Source organism: Curcuma longa, chromosome 3 (genome assembly GCF_044706935.1).
Source record: "Curcuma longa cultivar G26 ecotype Majalengka, Jawa Barat chromosome 3, ITB_CL_G26_1.1, whole genome shotgun sequence".
Lineage (NCBI taxonomy): Eukaryota > Viridiplantae > Streptophyta > Magnoliopsida > Zingiberales > Zingiberaceae > Curcuma > Curcuma longa.
In genome coordinates this window covers 21,338,358-21,359,017 of record NC_133863.1, presented here as the reverse complement: position 1 = coordinate 21,359,017, position 20,660 = coordinate 21,338,358, and the positions used below count along the sequence as shown (strand labels likewise).

The 20,660-nt window shown below is 37.4% G+C and overlaps 2 protein-coding genes across 4 annotated transcripts; one reads left to right on the top strand and one right to left on the bottom strand.

Moving 5' to 3' along the window:
* Window positions 1-5,077: 5,077 nt before the first annotated feature.
* Window positions 5,078-6,714, bottom strand: LOC141825287 (myb family transcription factor EFM-like). Its single transcript, XM_074712674.1, has 5 exons — window positions 6,482-6,714; window positions 6,175-6,398; window positions 5,720-6,092; window positions 5,520-5,596; window positions 5,078-5,437 (listed from the first exon to the last, which is right to left on the bottom strand). The coding sequence occupies exons 1-5, from the start codon at window positions 6,702-6,704 to the stop codon at window positions 5,258-5,260; spliced, it is 1,077 nt and encodes a 358-aa protein (XP_074568775.1). The 5' UTR covers window positions 6,705-6,714; the 3' UTR covers window positions 5,078-5,257.
* Window positions 6,715-14,211: 7,497 nt separating this feature from the next.
* Window positions 14,212-18,347, top strand: LOC141824737 (uncharacterized). 3 transcript variants are annotated; one of them, XM_074712064.1, is made up of 6 exons: window positions 14,212-14,406; window positions 14,477-14,537; window positions 14,617-14,943; window positions 16,128-16,468; window positions 16,533-16,750; window positions 18,110-18,347. In XM_074712064.1, exons 1-5 carry the CDS (start codon window positions 14,278-14,280, stop codon window positions 16,746-16,748), a joined length of 1,074 nt encoding a protein of 357 aa, XP_074568165.1. In that variant the 5' UTR covers window positions 14,212-14,277; the 3' UTR covers window positions 16,749-16,750; window positions 18,110-18,347. The 3 variants fall into 3 exon arrangements, with proteins under 3 accessions (XP_074568165.1, XP_074568167.1, XP_074568166.1); XM_074712066.1 differs by lacking the exon at window positions 18,110-18,347 and adding an exon at window positions 17,275-17,309; XM_074712065.1 differs by lacking the exon at window positions 18,110-18,347 and adding an exon at window positions 16,849-17,111.
* The last annotated feature ends 2,313 nt before the right edge of the window (window positions 18,348-20,660 follow it).

Below are 20,660 nucleotides of genomic sequence, written 5' to 3'. Positions count from 1 at the left end.
TCTAAATTTCATAGAGCGGTGATAGCCAACAACACTCTAATGGAAGTTTTCTCGATATCGGACAATACATATCAAAGTAATCAAGGTCTTCACATTGTCGATAATCTTTAATTACTAATCTAGCCTTGTATTTATCAATTGTGTCATTTGATTTTATTTTTTCTTGAAAATCCATTTGCAATCTAGTGGTTTATTTTTCGGAGGAAGATCTACAAGTTCTTAAAGTATGATTTTGCAAGATAGAGTCAATTTCAAATGCAATTGCTTCTTTCCACTGAGATCCCTTAAAAGATCTTACTATTTTTGAGTAACTTTGGGGTTCACTTTCCAACACGAAAGTGATAAAATCTATTCCGAAGGATTTTTCCATCAGAGCTCTTTTACTTCATCTGAACTCAACCTCAACTGGTTCATTTGTTTCTTCTTCTTCTTGTGGTTCAAAAGTCCATTTTAAGGAACTTACCACCTCTCAAGTCTTATAAGGAAATACATGCTTGAAGAACAAACATTTCTTGATTCAATAATCGAGTTTTTATGTATCTTCGATATTTGAGACTCATATACAAGAAACCGATAAGCACTGTTGTTATGTGCATATCCAATAAATATGCATTCAACAGTTTTCAAATAAAACATCAAAATTTTTACAAGACATCCCCATATTTGTAAGAATTTATAGAATAGCTATCTTCCGTTCTAGAGTTTAATAAAAAAGCATTCATCATTTCTTTTAAAGTGTGATTCTTTTTCTTAGTAATACCATTTTGTTGAAGAGTATAGGAAGTTGTTGTTTCGTATCTGATCTCATATTCAGTACACAACTCAACGAATGATAATACATATTCACCACCTTGGTCACGTCGCACCATCTCAATTTTTTTATTAAGTTAATTTTTAACATCATTCTTATAAAGAATAAATTTCTCTTATAGCTTCATCCTTACTTTTCAGAAGATGCACAACATAATATTTTGTGTTATCATCTATAAATGTGATGAAGTACTTATTCCCACCACTTGTTGATATCCCTCTTAGGTCGCACACATCAGTGTGGATTAGATCGAATGGTTCACTATTTTTTTCAATATGTTGAAATGATAACTTTATCATTTTTGCTTCAACACAAGTCTCACACTTATGTTTTGAGTTCAAGTGGGATATGCTTTACATATTAATTAATTTATGTAATACATTGTAGTTAACATGTCCTAGTTTACCATGTCATATAAAGGAAGACTCAAGTACATAAACGGAAGAGCTTTCATTTTTATTCATTATAGGCCTAATGGTCCTTACACTGATCTTGAATAACCCATCAGTTACATAACCTTTTTCCACAAACATTCCATTTTTAAATAGAATAATTCGATCTGACTCAAAAATAATATGAAAGTCATATTTGCTCATAAGTGATCCAAATATTAAATTCTTTCAAATCTCCAGATCATATAACATATTGTTCAGGGTCAACTCCTCGCCCAAGGTCATCTACAACACCACTTTTCCTTGGCCCTTGATGTCCAAGGTTGCTAAGTTCCCTATAATTTTTCTGCATCTTTCAATTCTTCAAAGTTGTGGAGCAACTCCATATTGGAGCATACATGTCGGGCACCAGTATCAATCCACCACTATCTCATATTTGAACGCACCAAGTTCACTTTAGAGACCACCGTGCAAAGGTCCATGTCTGACCCTTCGATTTTGTCCACCAGGTTGGCCTCGTACTTCTTCCTTGACTTCTTGTATTCCTAGGTCTTGTAACCGACTCAATCACAGTTGTAGTATTTCCCAGAGAATTTCTTCTTAATGCCTTCTCTGGTCCCACTTTGAAAGATCTAAGGTTCTTTCGTTTTGAGTTTTAACCATGCTCAACCACGTTAGTTTCATAGTAGCCTGAGAGAACAATTTCTTCTCTAAACTCTTGTTGTCTTGCTTAATGTGGAGTCTAACAACGAGTTTCTCGACATTCATCTTCTTCCGACTTTTTGAAGTCCTTCCAGCTGGGAGGCAACTTTTTAATGATAGCTGTCACCTGAAAGGTTTCACTCAATACCATATCTTCTGAGTGAATCTAGTGCAGATCACTTGAAGTCTAATGATCACCATCTTAGAGTCAACCATTTTATAGTCCATGAATCAGTCAACAATGAACTTTTTGACTCCTGTATCCTCCGTCTTGTATTTCTTATCTAAGGACTCCCACAGTTCCTTAGTCGTTCTCTTTATGCTATATACTGCGTACAGCGAGTCGGCAAGGCAATTAAGGGTGTAATTTCGACATAGGAACTTTAAATGATTTTATGCTTCCAATACTACACTGATGGTCTGGACATCAGTTGCATCCTCGGTTAGCTTGGGAGGTTCCTCCATCAAGAACTGAGTCAAATTCAGCATGGTTAGGTAGAAGAGACTTCTGCGGCCACCGTTAGAAGTTCAACCCAATGAACTTCTTTAGTCTTTCCCCATGGTTGATTGAATCATTTCCAATCGGACGGAGGGGGCCTTTACATGTTGAACATTCTACTTCTTAATAATTTCCATGGTCATCTCAACAGAATGATTCTATTTTAAGACTGTTGGATAATATACCACAATCTAGTTGTTGGGGATAAGGAAGATGTTACAAAACTAACTCAAACTTATCTGTTGAGATGACTTGAGATGATAATATCAAGCTGTCAGTCTGGGATAATTAGGCTGAGCTACTAGGACTTCGATAGCTGACTGTCGAGTGCTCTCGAGTGCTTCTCGAGTCCGAGTGGGAAGCTGAGTGTTGAGTCCAAGTCAAGAAATTGAGTGTCTAGTCAGTTGAGTCGCCTGACTGCAGAGTCTGAACAGGTAGTTGCTTGAGCGTCGAATTGAGAGACCAAATTGCTCGACTGTCGAGTACCTGAGCTGCCGAATGCTGAGTACGCTTGGTTGACTTGGTTGAGTCGTCGAGTCACCGAGTCACCGAGTCACCAAGTCATCAAGTGTCAAGTAGGAAAGAGTCATCGAGTGTCGATAGGGGTGTAAATGAGCCAAGCTGCTCATGAGCTATTCGAGTCTCGGCTCGAAAAAAAATTCGTTTGAGTTCGTTCGATTAAGTTAACGAGCCGAGCTCGAGCCTGATTTCGAGCTCGAAAATATTATCGAGCCGAGCTCGAGCTTAATAGTATTTGGTTCGTGAGCTCGCGAATATGTTCGTTTAAAGGCTCACGAACGTGTTCGCGAACATAAACGTTTAAATGCTCACGAACGTGTTTGTTAAAAGAATCGCGAATATATATATATATATATATATATATATATATATTACATGAATTATAAATATTATATATTAACGAGCCAAGTTCGAACTAAACTCGTTTAACTTTTAAACGAGCTATTTTCGAATCAAACTTGAACTGAATTCATTTAACTTTAAAACAAGCCTTTTCGAACCGAGCTCGAGCCGTTCGCGAACTATTTAATTTCATTACGAGCCGAAATCGAGCTTAAGAATTAAAGCTCGAATCGAACTCGAGCTGAACTCGAGCTTAGGAAAAACGAACCGAGCTCGAGCTCGAGCCTCTTACTGTTTAGTTCGGCTTGGTTCGATTACACCCCTAAGTGTCGACTTGACCGAGTCTAAATGAGTCACTTGATTGGGAAACAGAAATACTGAGGCTTGCATTTGACGCAGTTTTCTTAAAATAGATTCGTCCTCTCCGACGGTGCTTCGAGGTTACATTGGACATTTGTTTCCCAAGATACAATAACATCACAATTGTAATATAGTACAAATTATTTGTGGCGAACTAAGTAAAGTACCCTAACACTATCATGAGAAAGGCTGTCAAGTGAAATGCATGGCAGAGAGGAAGAAATTTTAGAGAACAAAAGTGGATGGATTCTGCGATTTTGTGTTAACCTCTCCGCTCAAGATCACAACCTCCTTATATAGGAGCACCAACCCTTGGCAGTAGTAAATGTCTAATAAAAGTCATCTCGTCTTATTCAAAACGTTAACCACCAACCATCAAAGGTCAACCGTTTCACTCAAGTGATTACGATTTCTCCATTAACGTCAATTGTTTCAGAACTGCACATTAATGCATCTGTTACATACTTGAACAAGTTGCAAATGGATTTGGGTGGCAAAACGTTGATTGATTCACTTTGACAAATTTTATCCTGACCAGTCCAACATTCAATGCGCGCAAGTAGTGCTCACACACGAGCCATCTTGATTCAGTGTAATCCAGACTCTAGATTTGCATCCCCTACAAGTCCATGCATGAGAAAGAGTCTTTCCCCATGAATATATTCACAACTTCAATGCTTGTGATACTCATAATAAACCAACCACAAAGCCACAAACTCCCCAAGGTAGGACTAAACTCCCATGCACTTGGGAGACTTTCTCATCCACTTCTCTTGTTTCCATTCAAATTTCCAACAGATGTTTGATGGCATTTTGCATCAATTGTTGACATGTTCATGTTATCTTTTTGTGTGTTTATAATTTAGGAATTCGTAAACTAGGGTTGCGATAATAGATGACACAACCACATGTTTCAGATACAAAGCAAAGTTCAAGTATTGATACAAGTATATGAAGCAAACTAGCTAGCTAACCTAGAACTACAAACTACACCTTCCAATTTCTAACTTAACATCCAATCCATCTATTCTCGAAGCGAAACAGTTTACAGAGGCAACTGAACAATCTTGTCCAATGATGAGAAGATCGCCATCCCTTACAACCATCTCCAAAAAAGTTGTTCAGACACCAACAAGCCATTGCATTCCATTTATGCCTTTTCAATTCTTGACCACTGAAGTTCTATAGTTAAAGCTGAAGCTAGATAGAATTTTTGCAAAAAGTGACTGCATTCCTGAGTTTCTATGTCTGAACTAATTTAAGTATGAAACTGTAATGGATCCAGAGTGGTTTGATAATGCAGTTGGCATGAAAACAAAATCTTGCTAGTTGGAAAGTAGAACGATAAGGTGGTCCATCAGGAAGATAGAAATGAGGAAATACAATCACAGATGGAAGAGAAAAAGCATTGAATTTTTCGATAAGTACCAGCAAATCACACACTGGACCACTGTTTCAGATGGCAAACTGTTCAGATCGAGAGAGAATTCTCCCATCAAATGGTCTGTAAGAAAGAGATATGGAGCTAACTCACCAATCTGTTGGATCATAAAAAAAATATGTAATCAGAACTTTCTCTGCTAACTCACTTCTCCAACCAAGATTGTCTGGCCATTTGGTTGCAGATTCAGTTCATCTCCAGTTAAAGCTTTCAGAATTACCGTCTTCCTCGAGACTATCCCTGCCGGTGACTGACAACGGGTAAGTCGAACAGCCAAGTTGGGGAGGGCTAAATAACGAAACACTGTGCTGTGATGATTGAGTTGTGATAGCTGAAGCATTAGTGACCCTCTGGCCGTGCAACCGGTACTTCTGAAAGAAGAGGTCAAGAACATTTAGAGGTTAGTGAAGAAAAGGCAGGCTGAGGCTGATGCTGAAACAGTTCAGGTTGGACCTGCAGATGGCTCTTCACTTCATCATTTGTGAGCCCATCCACCTTCATTTGTTGGCGAATCTGTTTGGGAGTTGCCACTGCATCGATCAATCCAGTGATCAAATCCAATTTCAGATGTTCTCCATTTCAAGTATTCAAAGTGAACAGAAAGGATTTCGGAAGAGCATGGCTCTTCTTGCTCAGTTTGGCAAAACTCACACCTTGAGCGCCGCCGAGCTGTTGTATGGCGAGCACGAAGCAGCGATGAAGCTCTTGGGACCAGCACCTTCTCGACTTCCTCGATGACTGCTGCAAGCTAAGAGGAGATCCTGCGGCGGCCGGAGATGGCTCCGGCAATAGGATTGAAGCTTTAGAGCCACAGTTACCGGCGCGGTGGTTGTTGGTGGCAATCTTGACATGGGGAAGCTTCTCGTTGATCGCCGGCGAGTGCAGCGACACCTCAGACTTCTGTTCCTCCTTGCAGCTCGTTGTGAGGCCTTTAAATGGCACGAACGCACCCCTGCCGTTCCGGCTCGTGTGCTCCAAGAACAGGTTGCCTTTCCTATGCCTCCGGCGATCCCCTTCCTCTTCTTCCTGTGAGCAAAATCAGAACATAACCTCACAAAGGGACACACAAAAGATGCGATTTTTTTTCGTGAAAACTCTTCGTTAGTACCTCTTGCGAGATCATCTTATCATGGTTTTTGAAATCATCATTGCTCTCGCTGTAATTATCGCTCCATAGTTGAGCAGAGCTCATCCAGTTCTTCTTGTCTTTGCAATCCCTTTCCGATTCTTCCCCTCCATCCTCCGCCACTTTACTATTTTTCAATTCTTCAAACACAAACCCCATTTTCTCGCCGCGGCATCGATTTGCTTCCCTATTCAAACCCTCGATCACTGTAGAATTGATATTAAAAACAAAACAAAACGCGGATTTGGGAAAATGACAAAATTTTCGAATTTGGGAAAATCCAACGGACCATGCCCGAGGAGACGCACTGATAGAGGGAGCTCGCGCTTAAAAGCTTCGATCTTTCTCTTCTCCTCATCCAATCTATTGATGAACTCCTCCAGCCTCGCGGCCCGACTGCCTTCCACGCTCGCCGTCGCTGTCGTCGACGCCTCCTTAAGGAAACCGCCGACGCTCCGCATGGCGCAGAGACTGAGCTCCAAGGCCATGTCCGACAACGCCGATGGAACCATCACGCCCTCTACTTCCCCACGATGATCGCGCTCTGCTATATCTGCTTTGAGACCTCACGAAGGCGATGAGAAGCCGGAGAGGAGCGGGGAGACGAAGGGGAGTGTAGCAGATATAACGACGATACAAGGAGTGCGTAACGGGAATCCGAGCCGGTATGAGAAGAGAAGACGAACTCGACCTGTCGCGGAACGCGGCGCCAATAAACCGTTTCTTCAAATTAGCAAGTAAATATTCATTTGACCCCTTTTAAATAATCTTCAAAATTCTCCAACATTTAATGGTTTTCTAAAAATTTTTAAAATGATAAAATAGATATTTTAGTCTTCTATGGAAATATTTTAATACTAAAATAAAAATTTTAGTCGGCGAGGATAAAAATAACCACACTTTTTTTTAATCAACGGTACTTTTGTTCATAATTTAATTTCATACATAATGTATAATCAAACTAACATCATTTAAATAATATAATATAGGATAAAAATCAAGACAATTAACGGAATCAAGTGTGCACTTCTTCAGCTACTTTTAACAGTTAATTCTAATAATTAACGGTGCCCTTTTTATTTTTTAATAATATAATCTCATTTTAGTTTAATTAACACGTAAATTACTTGTTTATATTTTTAAAATTAAGTTAATAAGCAATAAATGTAAAAAAAATAATAAACAATTGAGGTTCGTGTGTGAGATTCCTTTAGGGTCTTAGAGGTCAATGCACCCCTTCTTTCCTCAAAAGCCAATTAATGAGATTCATGACCAAAAGATTCCAAAGCCAAAGATATTAAAAACATATATGTAGATATTATATCAAAAGATATAATTAGGTATGCCTAATTAATTAGTTCTTAATCTAGATTCTTGGCATTATCATGGAGTGATAGTGATATATAATTAACTTATCTTGCGATTATTGAACTTAAATTAATATTCATGATCTCGTGTGAATCTTTTCTACAATCCATTTGTCATTTATCTTAAACTCTATAATAATAATAATTATTATTGTAGTTGTTTATGTTATTATAAATTTCCATAACCTATCTACCATTTAACAACTTCTTTAGAATGTCCTTGTCCATTAATAAGTCAGTGATTTTGACAATAATTTAAAGGAATATTTTAAAAAATAATTAAATATCAAAGAACATTCTAAAAATTATCTTTATAATAATAATAATTATTATTATTATTATTATTATTGTTAAGGAAAATAATTGGTTGGCCCAATTGACACCTCTACTCACTTGGGTGCATGGTCGAACAAAATTTGTAAAAGCAACTTCGAGATGGGAATTTTGAAGTGATGATACGGAAGTTTGTTGACGCGGCAGATGTTAAGGTGGAAATATAGTCTAAATTATATTGTATAGCATGGTTCGACATGCACAATATAATCTAACTTGTGTCCCACTAAAGTAAACATGAAAAGGTGCCAAAAATTATTTTCCACAAGACTTCTTTAATGCTTAAATCACTAAGAATATAGTAAATAGTAGAGAATACGAGTGAGAGAAACATTAGCCTCAAAATGATAAACACATTTGAGTATTTACAACCAAGAGATATCCGTAGAAATTGTGACCACAATCTTTAAGAAATTTGAAAGTGTTTTAACTAATTTCAATCATTAATTCTAATTGCTTCTGGTAACACCAATCATTGATTGTTCCTAGTCATTAATTTTTGAAATGATGATCATGAAAGGACTACTAAGGGCTCATTGACCATATTACTTGTGGTCAATAACTATGTGGGTGATAGATAGTAATTGTCTTGAAAAGACCTATAGCCGGCTAGCCTACTGAACTTAGAAAATAAAACTTAGGGAGTTGAGGAAGCTCAATTTGAAGAGCTTGGGGAGTTTGGTTTAGAGAACTCTCGAAAGGGAGCTTAGAGTAGAGAACTAGAAGGACTGAACTTCTTAACCTAGTCAATGACGTTTGCAAAGCTCCAAAGGTGTCAACATGCTAACTTAGCCCACGAAAGGTTAGCGCTTTAGTCCAAAATCTATAAACACATATAGGCATGATTTGCTAGTATGGGATAAGATATATAGTTATCGAACGCATGTAGCCTCTCCCTATTAAAGGAAGAGGAAAGCCCTGAGATGGTATGCGATCAAGCAATCCTGCGCTGTGTGTGTGGTTGCGTTCAAGTCTCGAAGCCAGCGTGTGAAGAGGGAATAGAGGGTTGCTGGAGAAGAAGAACACCAGATCGGAGGATTTGGTTGGTGAAAATATGAGGAACTTTTCGTTCATCGTGATCGTTCCTCCGACGCGAGCAATCCCAACCGAGGCACGCAACAATAGGTAATATGTTAAATGCTTATAATGGTATCAGAGCAGTAAGATAGATTTACCTGTTTGTAGTCGTCATTCCCATTTTTTTTGTTGGAAAATCGCTGTCAAGAACAACGTCCTGCCTGTCATTGTTTTCACCGGCGATGCACACGGAAGAGCAAGCACATGCGTGACTTCTAGTCACGCGTGACGCCGTAATGCTGGCGAAATGTCTGGCCGGCGAGGCTGGCGTAGTCAATGAGGCTGGCACCGGCAAGGTTGACGAAGAGGCACACGCTGCGTGACAAACAGACAAAAAAAGCAACATCGATAGGGAAAAATGTGCTTAGGGCACCGCGGCATAGTGAATCACAGTGATTTCATTTTCTCAGAAAAAGGGGATTTATAATTAAAGAAATAGAGAAATCACATCGTGATTCCTGTTAATTGGGTAACGACTTCTTTGAAGCATGAAGCCCAATTAATTGGAATTGGCTAGGTTTTATTGAAGCCCAGTTTAAAAAAAAAGGGATAAATGTGTGGCTGCCAAGAATCAATCTCATCGTCTCCACGACCACAAAGAGGGAGACTATTAGTGTTACAAGATACAACTAAGAATTTGCATGTGTTGTCTGATACAAGCGATACAAAGTTCTGTTTAGTTGATAAACAACCTGATATCATGCTTGTGGGTGTGCATGCAATAGTTAGCCTTTTCCTGCAATAATTAACCTGACATTTAAGACTTCCCCAACCTAGATGTCTTGGCTAAGACTTAGTGAAGATAATTAGGACTTCCCCAACCAAGCTACTATTGTTTTGTTTAGAGTACTTTAGCTCAATATTCATTCAGAATGACTGGATTTCATATTTGCTTAATGTTTTCTAGTTTTCTATTTGCCTAAGATGTGTTTTAGGAATTTATTTGTTGCAAACTTGTAATTGTAACTCGTTTTATTTGGTTTTTCAAATAATTTGCTGCACTCTTCTTGAGAATTTTGTTCTGAGTCAAACCATGTTTCTTTCCAAAATTACTGAACAACCTATCCTACAATGTTCGCCAATTAAACAAATAGATCCACTAGCTCTAGTCCACCTTACAAAATTAAACAAATCTGAATTAGTAGTAGCTCAGAGCATTAATACTACCACGAGTTCAATAATCAGACAATGCCTCTATAGAATTTTTCTAACTATTCATCATTGGAGGTGCCTCCCGGATCTCTACATAATTCAGAGGGAACTGCCGTACTTTTTCTCAAACTCAAATATAATGTGTTAATCTCTGGGACTGCAGCATCCACAACCCACTTGAATGCTTGTCGCTGGATGTTTTAACTCCAACATATTTTTTGATTTCATTTGTAGATATTCTTTCACTTGTCCATCCCTTTTAGTGCATTCCAATGCTTAGCATTTTCAGTTTTTTCCTTTCTTGTTTTTGTCTTGCATTTGATCTTATTGAGCTTTCAATCCACTTGTAGAGGAATGGATTTCACTTAGCCATCTCATACAATTCAATCTCTATTTGCACATTCGAGGTTCTAAAGTTTGAAAAAGATTTAAGTACATTAATATAATGCTCCTTGAAATATCAGCCTTACTTTCAATAATCCCCTTTTTGTTTTCATTTGGTCACTGAGCTTCTATAATTATACCATTCTTGCCCAACCATTAGATTTAATTAACAAGTAATAGGCTACTGATGTGGCAGCTGATTAAGCATCCACATCATGCTCATGTCAGCACAATTATAAAAGCTGCTGACATGAGTGTGGCATGATGATGACAAGTTTGTTGACTAAAATGACTACGATGACCTAGTCAATTGTCATTACCAGCAGTTCACAATTTGTCTTCAAGTAACTTAAGTACACTTGCGTTGTTTTAATTAATGGATCAGAATATAACATTATAAAGTTCAATAACAAAAATTGGGGTAGACAGTTTAGGGGCCACTTGTGTAACAATCCTTTTTCATATCATCTTGTGAATCTGTCATCATAAAATACAGAGTAGTGATGTATTTGGTCATGTGCAGTTGCAAATCATCTAATGGTAAATCATCCAACAAAGTTTTCTTGGTTTCTGCTTTATAAGTTGCTGCTAGAATTCTTTTTGCAATGTTGGGTAGAATGGGGAAAATTGGGTTGCCAAAGGTAATGAATTTATTACTAACTTTTTGGATATTGGTAGAACACCTGATCCTATTTACAAGCGCTGATGCACATGAGCAATTGTACCGCTTCTACCAAGTGCCACTCTTTTATCATTGTCTGCCAATTGTCGCTTACTTGTCTGTCTTATTGTAGGAGATGGATGGTGATTAAACAATTTGAATTTACATTCACTAACTAGTATGACTCTCTCTTCTTGCCTTTATTAATGTGCTCCTACAATTGTACTTTTTGATTAAATTTGGCACAATTTTGACATAATTTGGCACAATATAGATAAGCTTTAGGTCAAAATAAAAGGATATAAGAGTTAATCCAAAGAATCAAGAATGTAAACATGCATCCACAACTTTAGTACAATTTCATTTTTATTTTGAAGTATTTGTGTTATAATGTTATTTTGCAGATATAGATATGTCTGATCAGGTAGCAGCACCAGGTGGTCGGACTGTGTTGAGAGTTGTTGGTGGGTGGTAAGTATTGGTGTTATTTGTACTTTTTAATTCATAATTTATTTTATGACATATGTCTAACATTTATATGCTTTATAATACAGTTTTACGCCATATGGTCACAAAGTTGCGGCCTACATTTCTAGTAAGTTTCACGAGCGAGTATGTCATTCAGGGCATACTTAGAGGCATGTCGACCAAGACATGCGAAGCTTCTACTACGATGAGTTTGTAGTAAGTCATTTTAATCACCAATGAAGTTGTTTTTGTTTCTACTAATTGCTTTTTTTTTACTTGCAAAAAAAGTATACTTGTGAGCCAGGCACGAGTAGGAGTTTAAAGACACCTAAAATGATGCTTGTGCCAAATTATATAAAGATCTGCTCTATAAATGCAGAAGAAAGGGCACCAGACCATCTTTCATCCCAGAGGACATCTGGGTTGCATGGCAAGCCATATGGCAAGCAGAAAGATGGCAAGCAGAAAGATGGCAAGCAAATGCAGTGATAGCTCGATCCAACAGAAACACTGAGCTGGCTGGCCCTAGCACCGGATCCACAAAGCATACAGCTGGATCTCATTCCATTGTTGAGCATACCTTGGACTTGGTAAGTTTATAATTAATATATTTGTATTAGAATTATTTAATTAGTAATGATTAAATTTTTATTTAATTGTATTTTTATATTTTCAGGAGCACGAGTTACAGTGTCCTCCTACTTGTTGGGAGATTTTTACGAAGATACACAAGTCCAAGGATGAGACATTTATCGATCATCGCTCGTAGGTATTAGATGTAAGAAAATAATTTTTAAATTTATTTCACATTTCAATATTGTAATTATTTTTCCTAATCTTAAATTTTATATTAATTTATTTTTAAACAGGCTGAAATGTCTGCTAGAGTTGCACAGACGTCTGCGCCTACTGTTGAGGGAGGGGAGAGGCAAGATCTCTCAACCGACCAATTGAATGAGATATACTATGATGTGGTCAGTGGGAGGAAGAAGAGCTCCACCCTCTACGATTTAGGGTCCCAGGCGAGAGTCGTATATGATCGTGTGATGACCCTTAGAGCCAGGGGTCGTCCCAGCGGATCATCTTCTGCGATAGAAGCCTTACAACATGAAAATCAAGAATTAAAGGATCGACTCTCCGCATTAGAGGCGCAGCAACGGAATTACAATCAGCTTGCGCAACTTGCGTGACAGATGACGACCTTCATGGAGGCCATGGGCCCGACGCCACCCATGCCACGTTATCATGAGGTGCGAGGTGCGGACACTGATGCGGAGACTTAGGACCCTAATGCTCCTGATCAGTAGCTGCCTGCAAGGTATGTTAAAATTTCTATTACTTCTAATTTTTGTAAGTTATGATTTGTAAACATGCATTTTTCAAATACCTTGTTATTATTAATTTATTACTAATCTATTTTATTATCTTTTTTGTAGGATCTTCTATTTTGGCTCAATTAGTTTAGATATTTTTCTGATCTGTTATTGTATTTAAACAAATAATATAATATCAGTGTATTTAGATATTCATATTTGTGTTATTGTATTCAGCTTGAATTGGAGTGTATTCAGATATTTGGACTTGTGATTTTGATTCAGATATTGTAGTATTATGGTGTTGATTCAAATATTGTAGCGACAAATTTATATTTATCCGTCGCTGAGTTTGTTTAATTTTTTTTATTTTTAAAAAAATCTAGCGACGGACATTTAATTTTTCATCGTTAAGTAGCGACGGAATTTTAAAATTCTATCGCTAACGTATAGTGACGGACTATAATTGTCCATCGCAAAATATAGCGACGGATATTTAAAGTTCGTCGCTATTTAGTGAAGAAAATTTCATTCTGTCACTAAGATGATGTCATCAATCATAAAAATTACGACGGTAATATTCCATCGTAAATTGATCGCTAATCAACTGTTAGCAATCGATTAGCGACGGAATATTCCGTCGTTAATCGCCAACTTTTTTTTGTCCGCCCTCTACTATTCCTACTATTAATTCTATAAGGATCATCAATTTGCCTTGATTTCTTTCCCTACTAGTGTAGTGTCAGTGGTAAAACGTAACCAAGAGTATCGTGCACCCTAAAACACTCCTAGGGCTCCTAATAGAATTATAATTCGATTTTCAAATAGATATCTTAGAGGTCGACTTTTATAATTGTATTTTATATTTATTCAATAGGTAAATCGAAGGGTAGACTTAAATTATTAAAAAAAATAACAATGGAGATTTTTTTCAGCATCTACAAGATTTCACTCTCAAATACCTGAAACCATCCCACTTTAAAATTTAAAATTTAAATTTAATAGTTTCAGCAGTTGATGGCCGTTGTTGTATTAGATAATGTATATATACAGGAATTTTCTATTTTTTTAATTAAAATATTTTTTATCAACTTAATTAAAATTATTTAAATTTTATCTAAATTTATATATTAAAGTGTTATTTTATTTTTATTTTTTAAAAATAGGTGCTATTTTTATTTTTGCCTTAAAATTATTTAATATACATCGCATTATTAATTGCTAACGAAGGTTTCAACGGCTTAAAGTAGAAGCTAAACTCGCGACGGCAGCACTGAAGGCGGCCAACGAGGGTTCGAGATTTTTGGAAGAACACCTGCTTCCGGATGCGATGGCGACGACGACGCAGTCCGTTTGCTGCTCTAACCGACGCCTCCTCCTCCGCCTCTCGCTTCCCCCATCATCTACTCAGACGCCCTCTGGATCCCGTCGTCGAAGCCTCCCCATTCCTCGCGCCGCAGTAAGCTCTTTTCTCCCCCCACAATTCGGACAAACCAAAGACCCTCTTAAACCCTAATCTTACCTTTCAGTTTCCATCCTGTATGCTTCGGTGGGAACGCCGTAGCTTTAGCTTCGGGAAAGCATCCGATGGTAAATCCTTTTGCCTCTTTCATAAATTATATACGAAAAAAATGATCTCTTGACGTCGTCTCGGTGGGGTTTCTGTAAGGTCGATCGAAAGTGTTTTCCTATTTGCCTGATTCGGATACCAGAAGGTCCTCAGTTGTCTCGAAGGGATCTTCTTCGATCGCTCGGTCTGAGTCTTATGGAAAGGGCAGTTTCGGTTCCATCAGTGGGAAGTCGGGGTCTGCCTCATTCTGTGGATTGACCCACCAAACGGTAGAAGAGAGAAAGCCGGTTTCTCCCCCACTCAAGGATGGCACAGGATCTCTCGTGTGGGTCTTGGGTCCTCTAGCTCTGATATCTTCAGCAGTGCTTCCCCAATTTTTTCTCAGAAGTGTAATTGAATCAGTCCTGAGAGATGAGGTCCTTTCAGGTATTGTTACTCTTGGAAAATTACTTGCTTTTAGGCCATGATGTTGAGATGGTTCCTCTTGTAACAGATAATAATTCTCTTTCGCCATCTAATACTGGCTATGATAGAATCTATGTTCTCTGTCTGTCACGCAGTCCAATGAGTTTGTTGTTGTGTTTAAAACTAATTTTACAGAATCTATGATGAACTTTGAATGATCAGTAAAATCTATTAACCTTACAATCAAGACCATGGTCACAACAACCTTGCCTCATGAGTTAAGAGTGTTTGGCATGAAGTAAAAGAAACACAATTAACTAAAAAGCATTGAGTTGGATTAGTGGAATTACTTGAAATGGGGAAAAAAGTCTAAATATGACTTTCATACATGTAATTGTGGACACAACAATTGAGAAAATAAGTTAATGCGGTGTGAGTAGGTCCAATGAAATTGATAGATTCCATAGTTATACAAATTCCATCAATTACAGTTGAATGTTTTATTTGCAACGTGACTAAAGGAAATTATGCTAAATATAAGTAAGAAAACTAAACAACCTCATTATTAATTGTATTCTCAAAGGACACAACTTTTGGGTATAGGTAGGATAAGTTCCATATAGATAGAACTAATAGTGGTGACTAACATGACATGTTGGGTTTCTTTTGTTGATTTCCACTTGGCTTCAGAAACTATAATTATGCTAGAATATCATTATTTTTCTCCTTTTCTTTTTTGGTTAATAAATAGATAACTTGTCTTCTATAAACATAGTCAATGGACTAGGCTTTTTCAAAGTGATTGTCTTTTATTCTGATACAACATCATGTTCTACCCAAGGGAGAAAAATTCTTTGGATATGGTATAATGGTAAGTCTAGAAACACATTAATCAGAAAGGCCACTGTATGAAAGCCACCTAATTACTGTTGTGTTGAAGGATCACTTTAAACATAACCTGCTCAACAAATTGGAGGAGGATATTTGAATAGTAACTCACATAGGTGAAATATAAATCATAACACTTTGCTAAAATATTTTGGTTAATCTTTTCTGCCTTAATGGAACTATTTCATCATATTTCATGATAATAATCATCTTCCTAGTGAAAGTACTTTATGAAATGCCAGTTGAATCTTACTTAAGCTACATAGTGCTCCATATATATTTTTATTTTCTTCTGATACATTAAATGCTCTCTGCAGAGATTGTTGCCTCATTATCTGCAGAAATAATATTCTATGCTGGGCTTGCTGCATTTTTATCCATAACTGATCATGTTCAGCGTCCATATCTTGAATTCAGTCCAAAAAGATGGAGCCTTATCACAGGCCTTAGAGGATACCTTTCATATTCCTTCTTCACCATGGGTTTCAAGATTTTTGCACCTCTTCTTGCTGCCTATGTTGTTTGGCCAGTTATTGGTCTTCCTGCTGTTGTTGCAGTTACCCCGTTTCTATTGGGATGTGCTGCACAATATGCATTTGAGATACGCCTCGCTGACCGCAATTCTTCTTGTTGGCCTACGTTGCCAATAATCTTTGAGGTAACAATTTGAATATTGTTTCTTTTGTCTGATGCTGTTCTTAAAAAACTAATACATATTACAGGTTTATAGATTGTATCAGTTGAGCAAGGCAGCAAACTTTATGGAAAGGTTAATGTTCTTAATGAGAGATGCGTCAACAAACTCAGCAATGGAAAGAAGTAGTGCATTGATTTCCATGCTAGCTGTTTTCCAAGTTCTTGGTGTAGTTTGTTTATGGTCTCTAGTAACTTTTCTTCTGAGACTTTTCCCCTCTAGACCTGTGGCCGAGAATTATTAAAGGTCAGTATCTACTCTTTTACAAGTAAATAATTTTTTACACTCATACCATGTTTCTTTAACTACTGGATTTACATGCAAACTATCTTCTTGTGTGTCAGATTCTAGATGATGAAATCTAACTAAATAGTCCAAAAGTTAATACCTTTTTTTGCCCAGAAAAGTTAAAAGTTCTATGTGGTACAATGGTGATCGTTTCTTATATTTCTTGTGGTGCTATGATTAATAATTCATAGAGGAAAAAAGGAACATGGCTTGTAAACATAGGATTTTGTGTCTCAAAGTGGATCCCTTTTTTGGCATCTCTTTTTACCTTGGCATTTATAGGGTTGACAATGTAAACAATTGGAGATGACATCTTTTGCTAGCTTAGTTCTTGAGTATATCCATCTGCATTGGTCTGTCAACAAACTTCTTCAGCATTTTATCAGTTGATGACTATGTTGAGTTTGATTGTAATGTGATGGCTTATTCATAACTCATGGCCTATTGGCACCTGCTCCTTCTGTAAAACTTTGAAATGGAAGGGAGATTTGCCCTCATGACGTAGCACAGACGGTGGACACATGGTATTGCTGGCGTAATGGTCAGGGGTCGATTCCCAAGATGTGATGACCTGCATGATCACTCCGTCATGCGCCTAACGCTTGTGTACCTGAATGAACCTCCTTCCATATCCGTGGGCCCGACTCTAGGGGGGCCGTTGAGGTAGCAGATCTACCTTATTTTTTTTGGAATGGAAGGGAGAAGTAATTACTAATATGGCGCAGAGTTCTATCGGCATACGATCATATACCTGCATTGACGTGAGGCATAATGAAACTCAAATATTTGGAAAAGCATCATAAATGCTGCTGCTGCTGCTGTGATATTCCATAAGAATAAAAGGCAACATGAGTTTAGCCATGCATATCAGTGATTGCCGAGTTAAAAGACCATATGGGGTAATGCAGTGTTACCAACTGAAGCATCTAACAATTTTCGCAATGAAGACATAAATTACTTGTTCTGGCAAATAGTTTGTTGGCCATGAAGAGTGTAGTTTAAGTTAGACTTGTGAAATTTGACTATTTCTAATGCATCCCGCCTGACAAATAGAAGGAACTGCATCCTGCTCACTGATGCATGGATATAACAACAAAAAGCCATTAGTCCCAATTATTCTGGTGCTGCTATTCCTGATTTATTGATGCTGATTATAATTTATGGTTTATTCAAATGAAATTTCAAAATAGACAACTAGCTTTAAAAAAGTTTGTATTATTTCTAGTATGTTTGAGTCTCTTATCTTGTTCCTCTACCGCCCCATGTATATGATGGAGCAATCTTTAGTGATAATGATTTTCTGCACCGTAAATGCAGATTAAGTAAAACAATTTTCATGTCATCATCGTACACAAAGCAACTCTGAAGCAGAAGCGCAATCCTGACTGAACAGTTTGTTCAACATAAGTGATAAATGCAAACTGGTCTCGAGATGATGCGAACTGTTGTGCTTGTTACAATTTTGTTATTTACCGAAAAATAAAAATCCATATGAGCTTGATGACAGATGTTTCTCCAACAGCTTGTTAATTAGATGCAGTTGGTTTATTTCTTCTGTTTACATCTTCAGCAATTTTGAGGTTGATGTAGTTCTTAGCCAAAAAAACATTGATGCTTAGAACATCTTGCATTGTGTGCGATCATAAACCGCCTTGTTTGTTTGGATTTTTTTTTGGACAAGGTACAAATTTTTGATTCCTCTTTACAACCTTTTCATATCTGTGAACTCCACATAAGCTATTCTTTGCTTGTCTCGCCCACTTGGCTTGTTCGGCTTGCCAGGGTTAGGTTGACTAACTCGCCTTGCCATTTTTTGCTCATTTTGCATGACTTACTTTGCTTGTTTGATCCATTTATCCCACTTAGTTCCTTGCATCTCTTGCTCATCTTATCCAATTGCTTGGTTTATTCGAATTGTCTAGCTTGCCCGTTCCACATGACTCATTTAGCTTGTTCGACTCGCTTGGTTCACTTGGCTTACCGAATTCATTTGATGCACTTAGTTTCATTCAGCTCTATGTTTATTTCTATCTACTTCTAGAAAGATAAGTTTATTTTTAACAAAACACACAATGATTGTTCAATCATAATCTAATTTAGTAGTGATTATGGTAACCCAAATTTACCATTAATATAATCAAATTGGTTGTGATAATTAATCATTACAATTTGTGTACTTTGGTGAATTATTAGAAGAGGTCGATATATATATAATTTTTATGTTCGAATTGATTCACCCAAGCGAACATGTTCTGTGAGGTCCATTTTTTGATTAGTGCATTTCTTTATTTCAAGGCTCTCATTAAAAGTGTGAAAAAAAAAGAAACAATGAACCTCATTTATAAACCTTATAATATACAACTTAATATTACAAATTAATTTAATTCAATTTAAAATATAATTAAAGATAAAATATATAAAAATGGCATATTACAATTAACCAATATTTTTTAAAAAATAATATATATATATATATATATATTTTTTTTCCACACAATTTGGAAGGAGTAGAGTGAACATAGGAGCGCGTACACTTAGCGGATTCGCCATGAAGGGCGATGGCGCACCACCTCAAGGAGCAGGAGCGGAGCAGGCAGCGGCGCCATTTAATTCTTCTCCTACGGAGAGAATCAGCGGCGTCATTTCTTATGGAGTCATCACCGTATCCGATCTCTTTGTGTGCGGTGGTGGATGGCGGGGAGGGGACCCGCTCCCGACGTAGATCCAAATCCGAGAAAGCGACGGCGCGTCTTCCCTTTTTCCCACTCCAAAGCTCCAATTTTTTTTTTGCCCTATTTTGTTAACCCGGAACACTACCCTACTTGGAAATTGAAGTCGAAGTCAACGAGCAAGCGAGGGCTTCGAAGGCGGATCCCACTGTCTCCACGTTGGCGGGGCAGGTAAGGGGCTAGGTGAGATCATGGAGTAGAAAAGGTTTGTTCTTTGAACTCCTGGGCACTCTGCCCAACGTCGGCTTCCCCGATCGAAATCTGATTTCTGGCGTGAGTTGATGCTCATGCGAGCGATCGTGAGGGTGGGAGAAAACAACATTCGAAGAATGGTTTCTCCAGCACCATGGTTTTCTTTTTCACTTTTGGTTCGGTATTGATTGATACTTTTGAGGTTTGAGCTTCTGGAACTTCCTTGATCTCGAATAACTGCGAAAGTTCGTTTTTTTTTTGTGGTAGTGACGACTGGAGAGGATAATAATATGGTCAATTTCATCTGATTAAAGCCTCAATCTGATCTCTTTGTTGCTAAATCGCCATCTTCCATAGGTAGGGATTCAAAACTCTGTTTGTGCTTGTCTGCTGGCTCGATTTTGCATGTGTTTCCCTTTCCAGTTGCTTTTTGTGCCTTATAAAATATGAAATCGCTTTCGTATCATAACCTTACGCAATTAAGTTATCTATTCCGATCAGTCGTGTGCTCCACCCATCTGATTTTTAAGTGAAATTGTTGATTGGGATGTGTATTGATTTGAGACGATCGATAAAGTCTGTAGATCATATGTTTTTGTTGTCGGGTTTATCTCTCTTTAGTCAGAATTCTTATTGCATGCTAATGAATAACGAGTCTACTTCTGAGATTTGAGAAGCTTATTTCGCACAAAAACAATGAGCTATACTCAATTTTCGAATTATGTTGAAAATGTTTTATTATTTATCAACATCAGTATTGGTCGGCAAAACCATAACTACTACAAGCTTGGACTATTTCAATTTTTTTTTTAATTTGAGATGTTTAAAATTTCAAGGTAGTCAGTACTTCATGACATGTGCAGTAAGAATCAGTCATTACAAGATTTTAGTGTTCACTTGAAACTCAGAATGTCTCTAGTCCGTTTCTGTTCTTGATTTTGTGAATT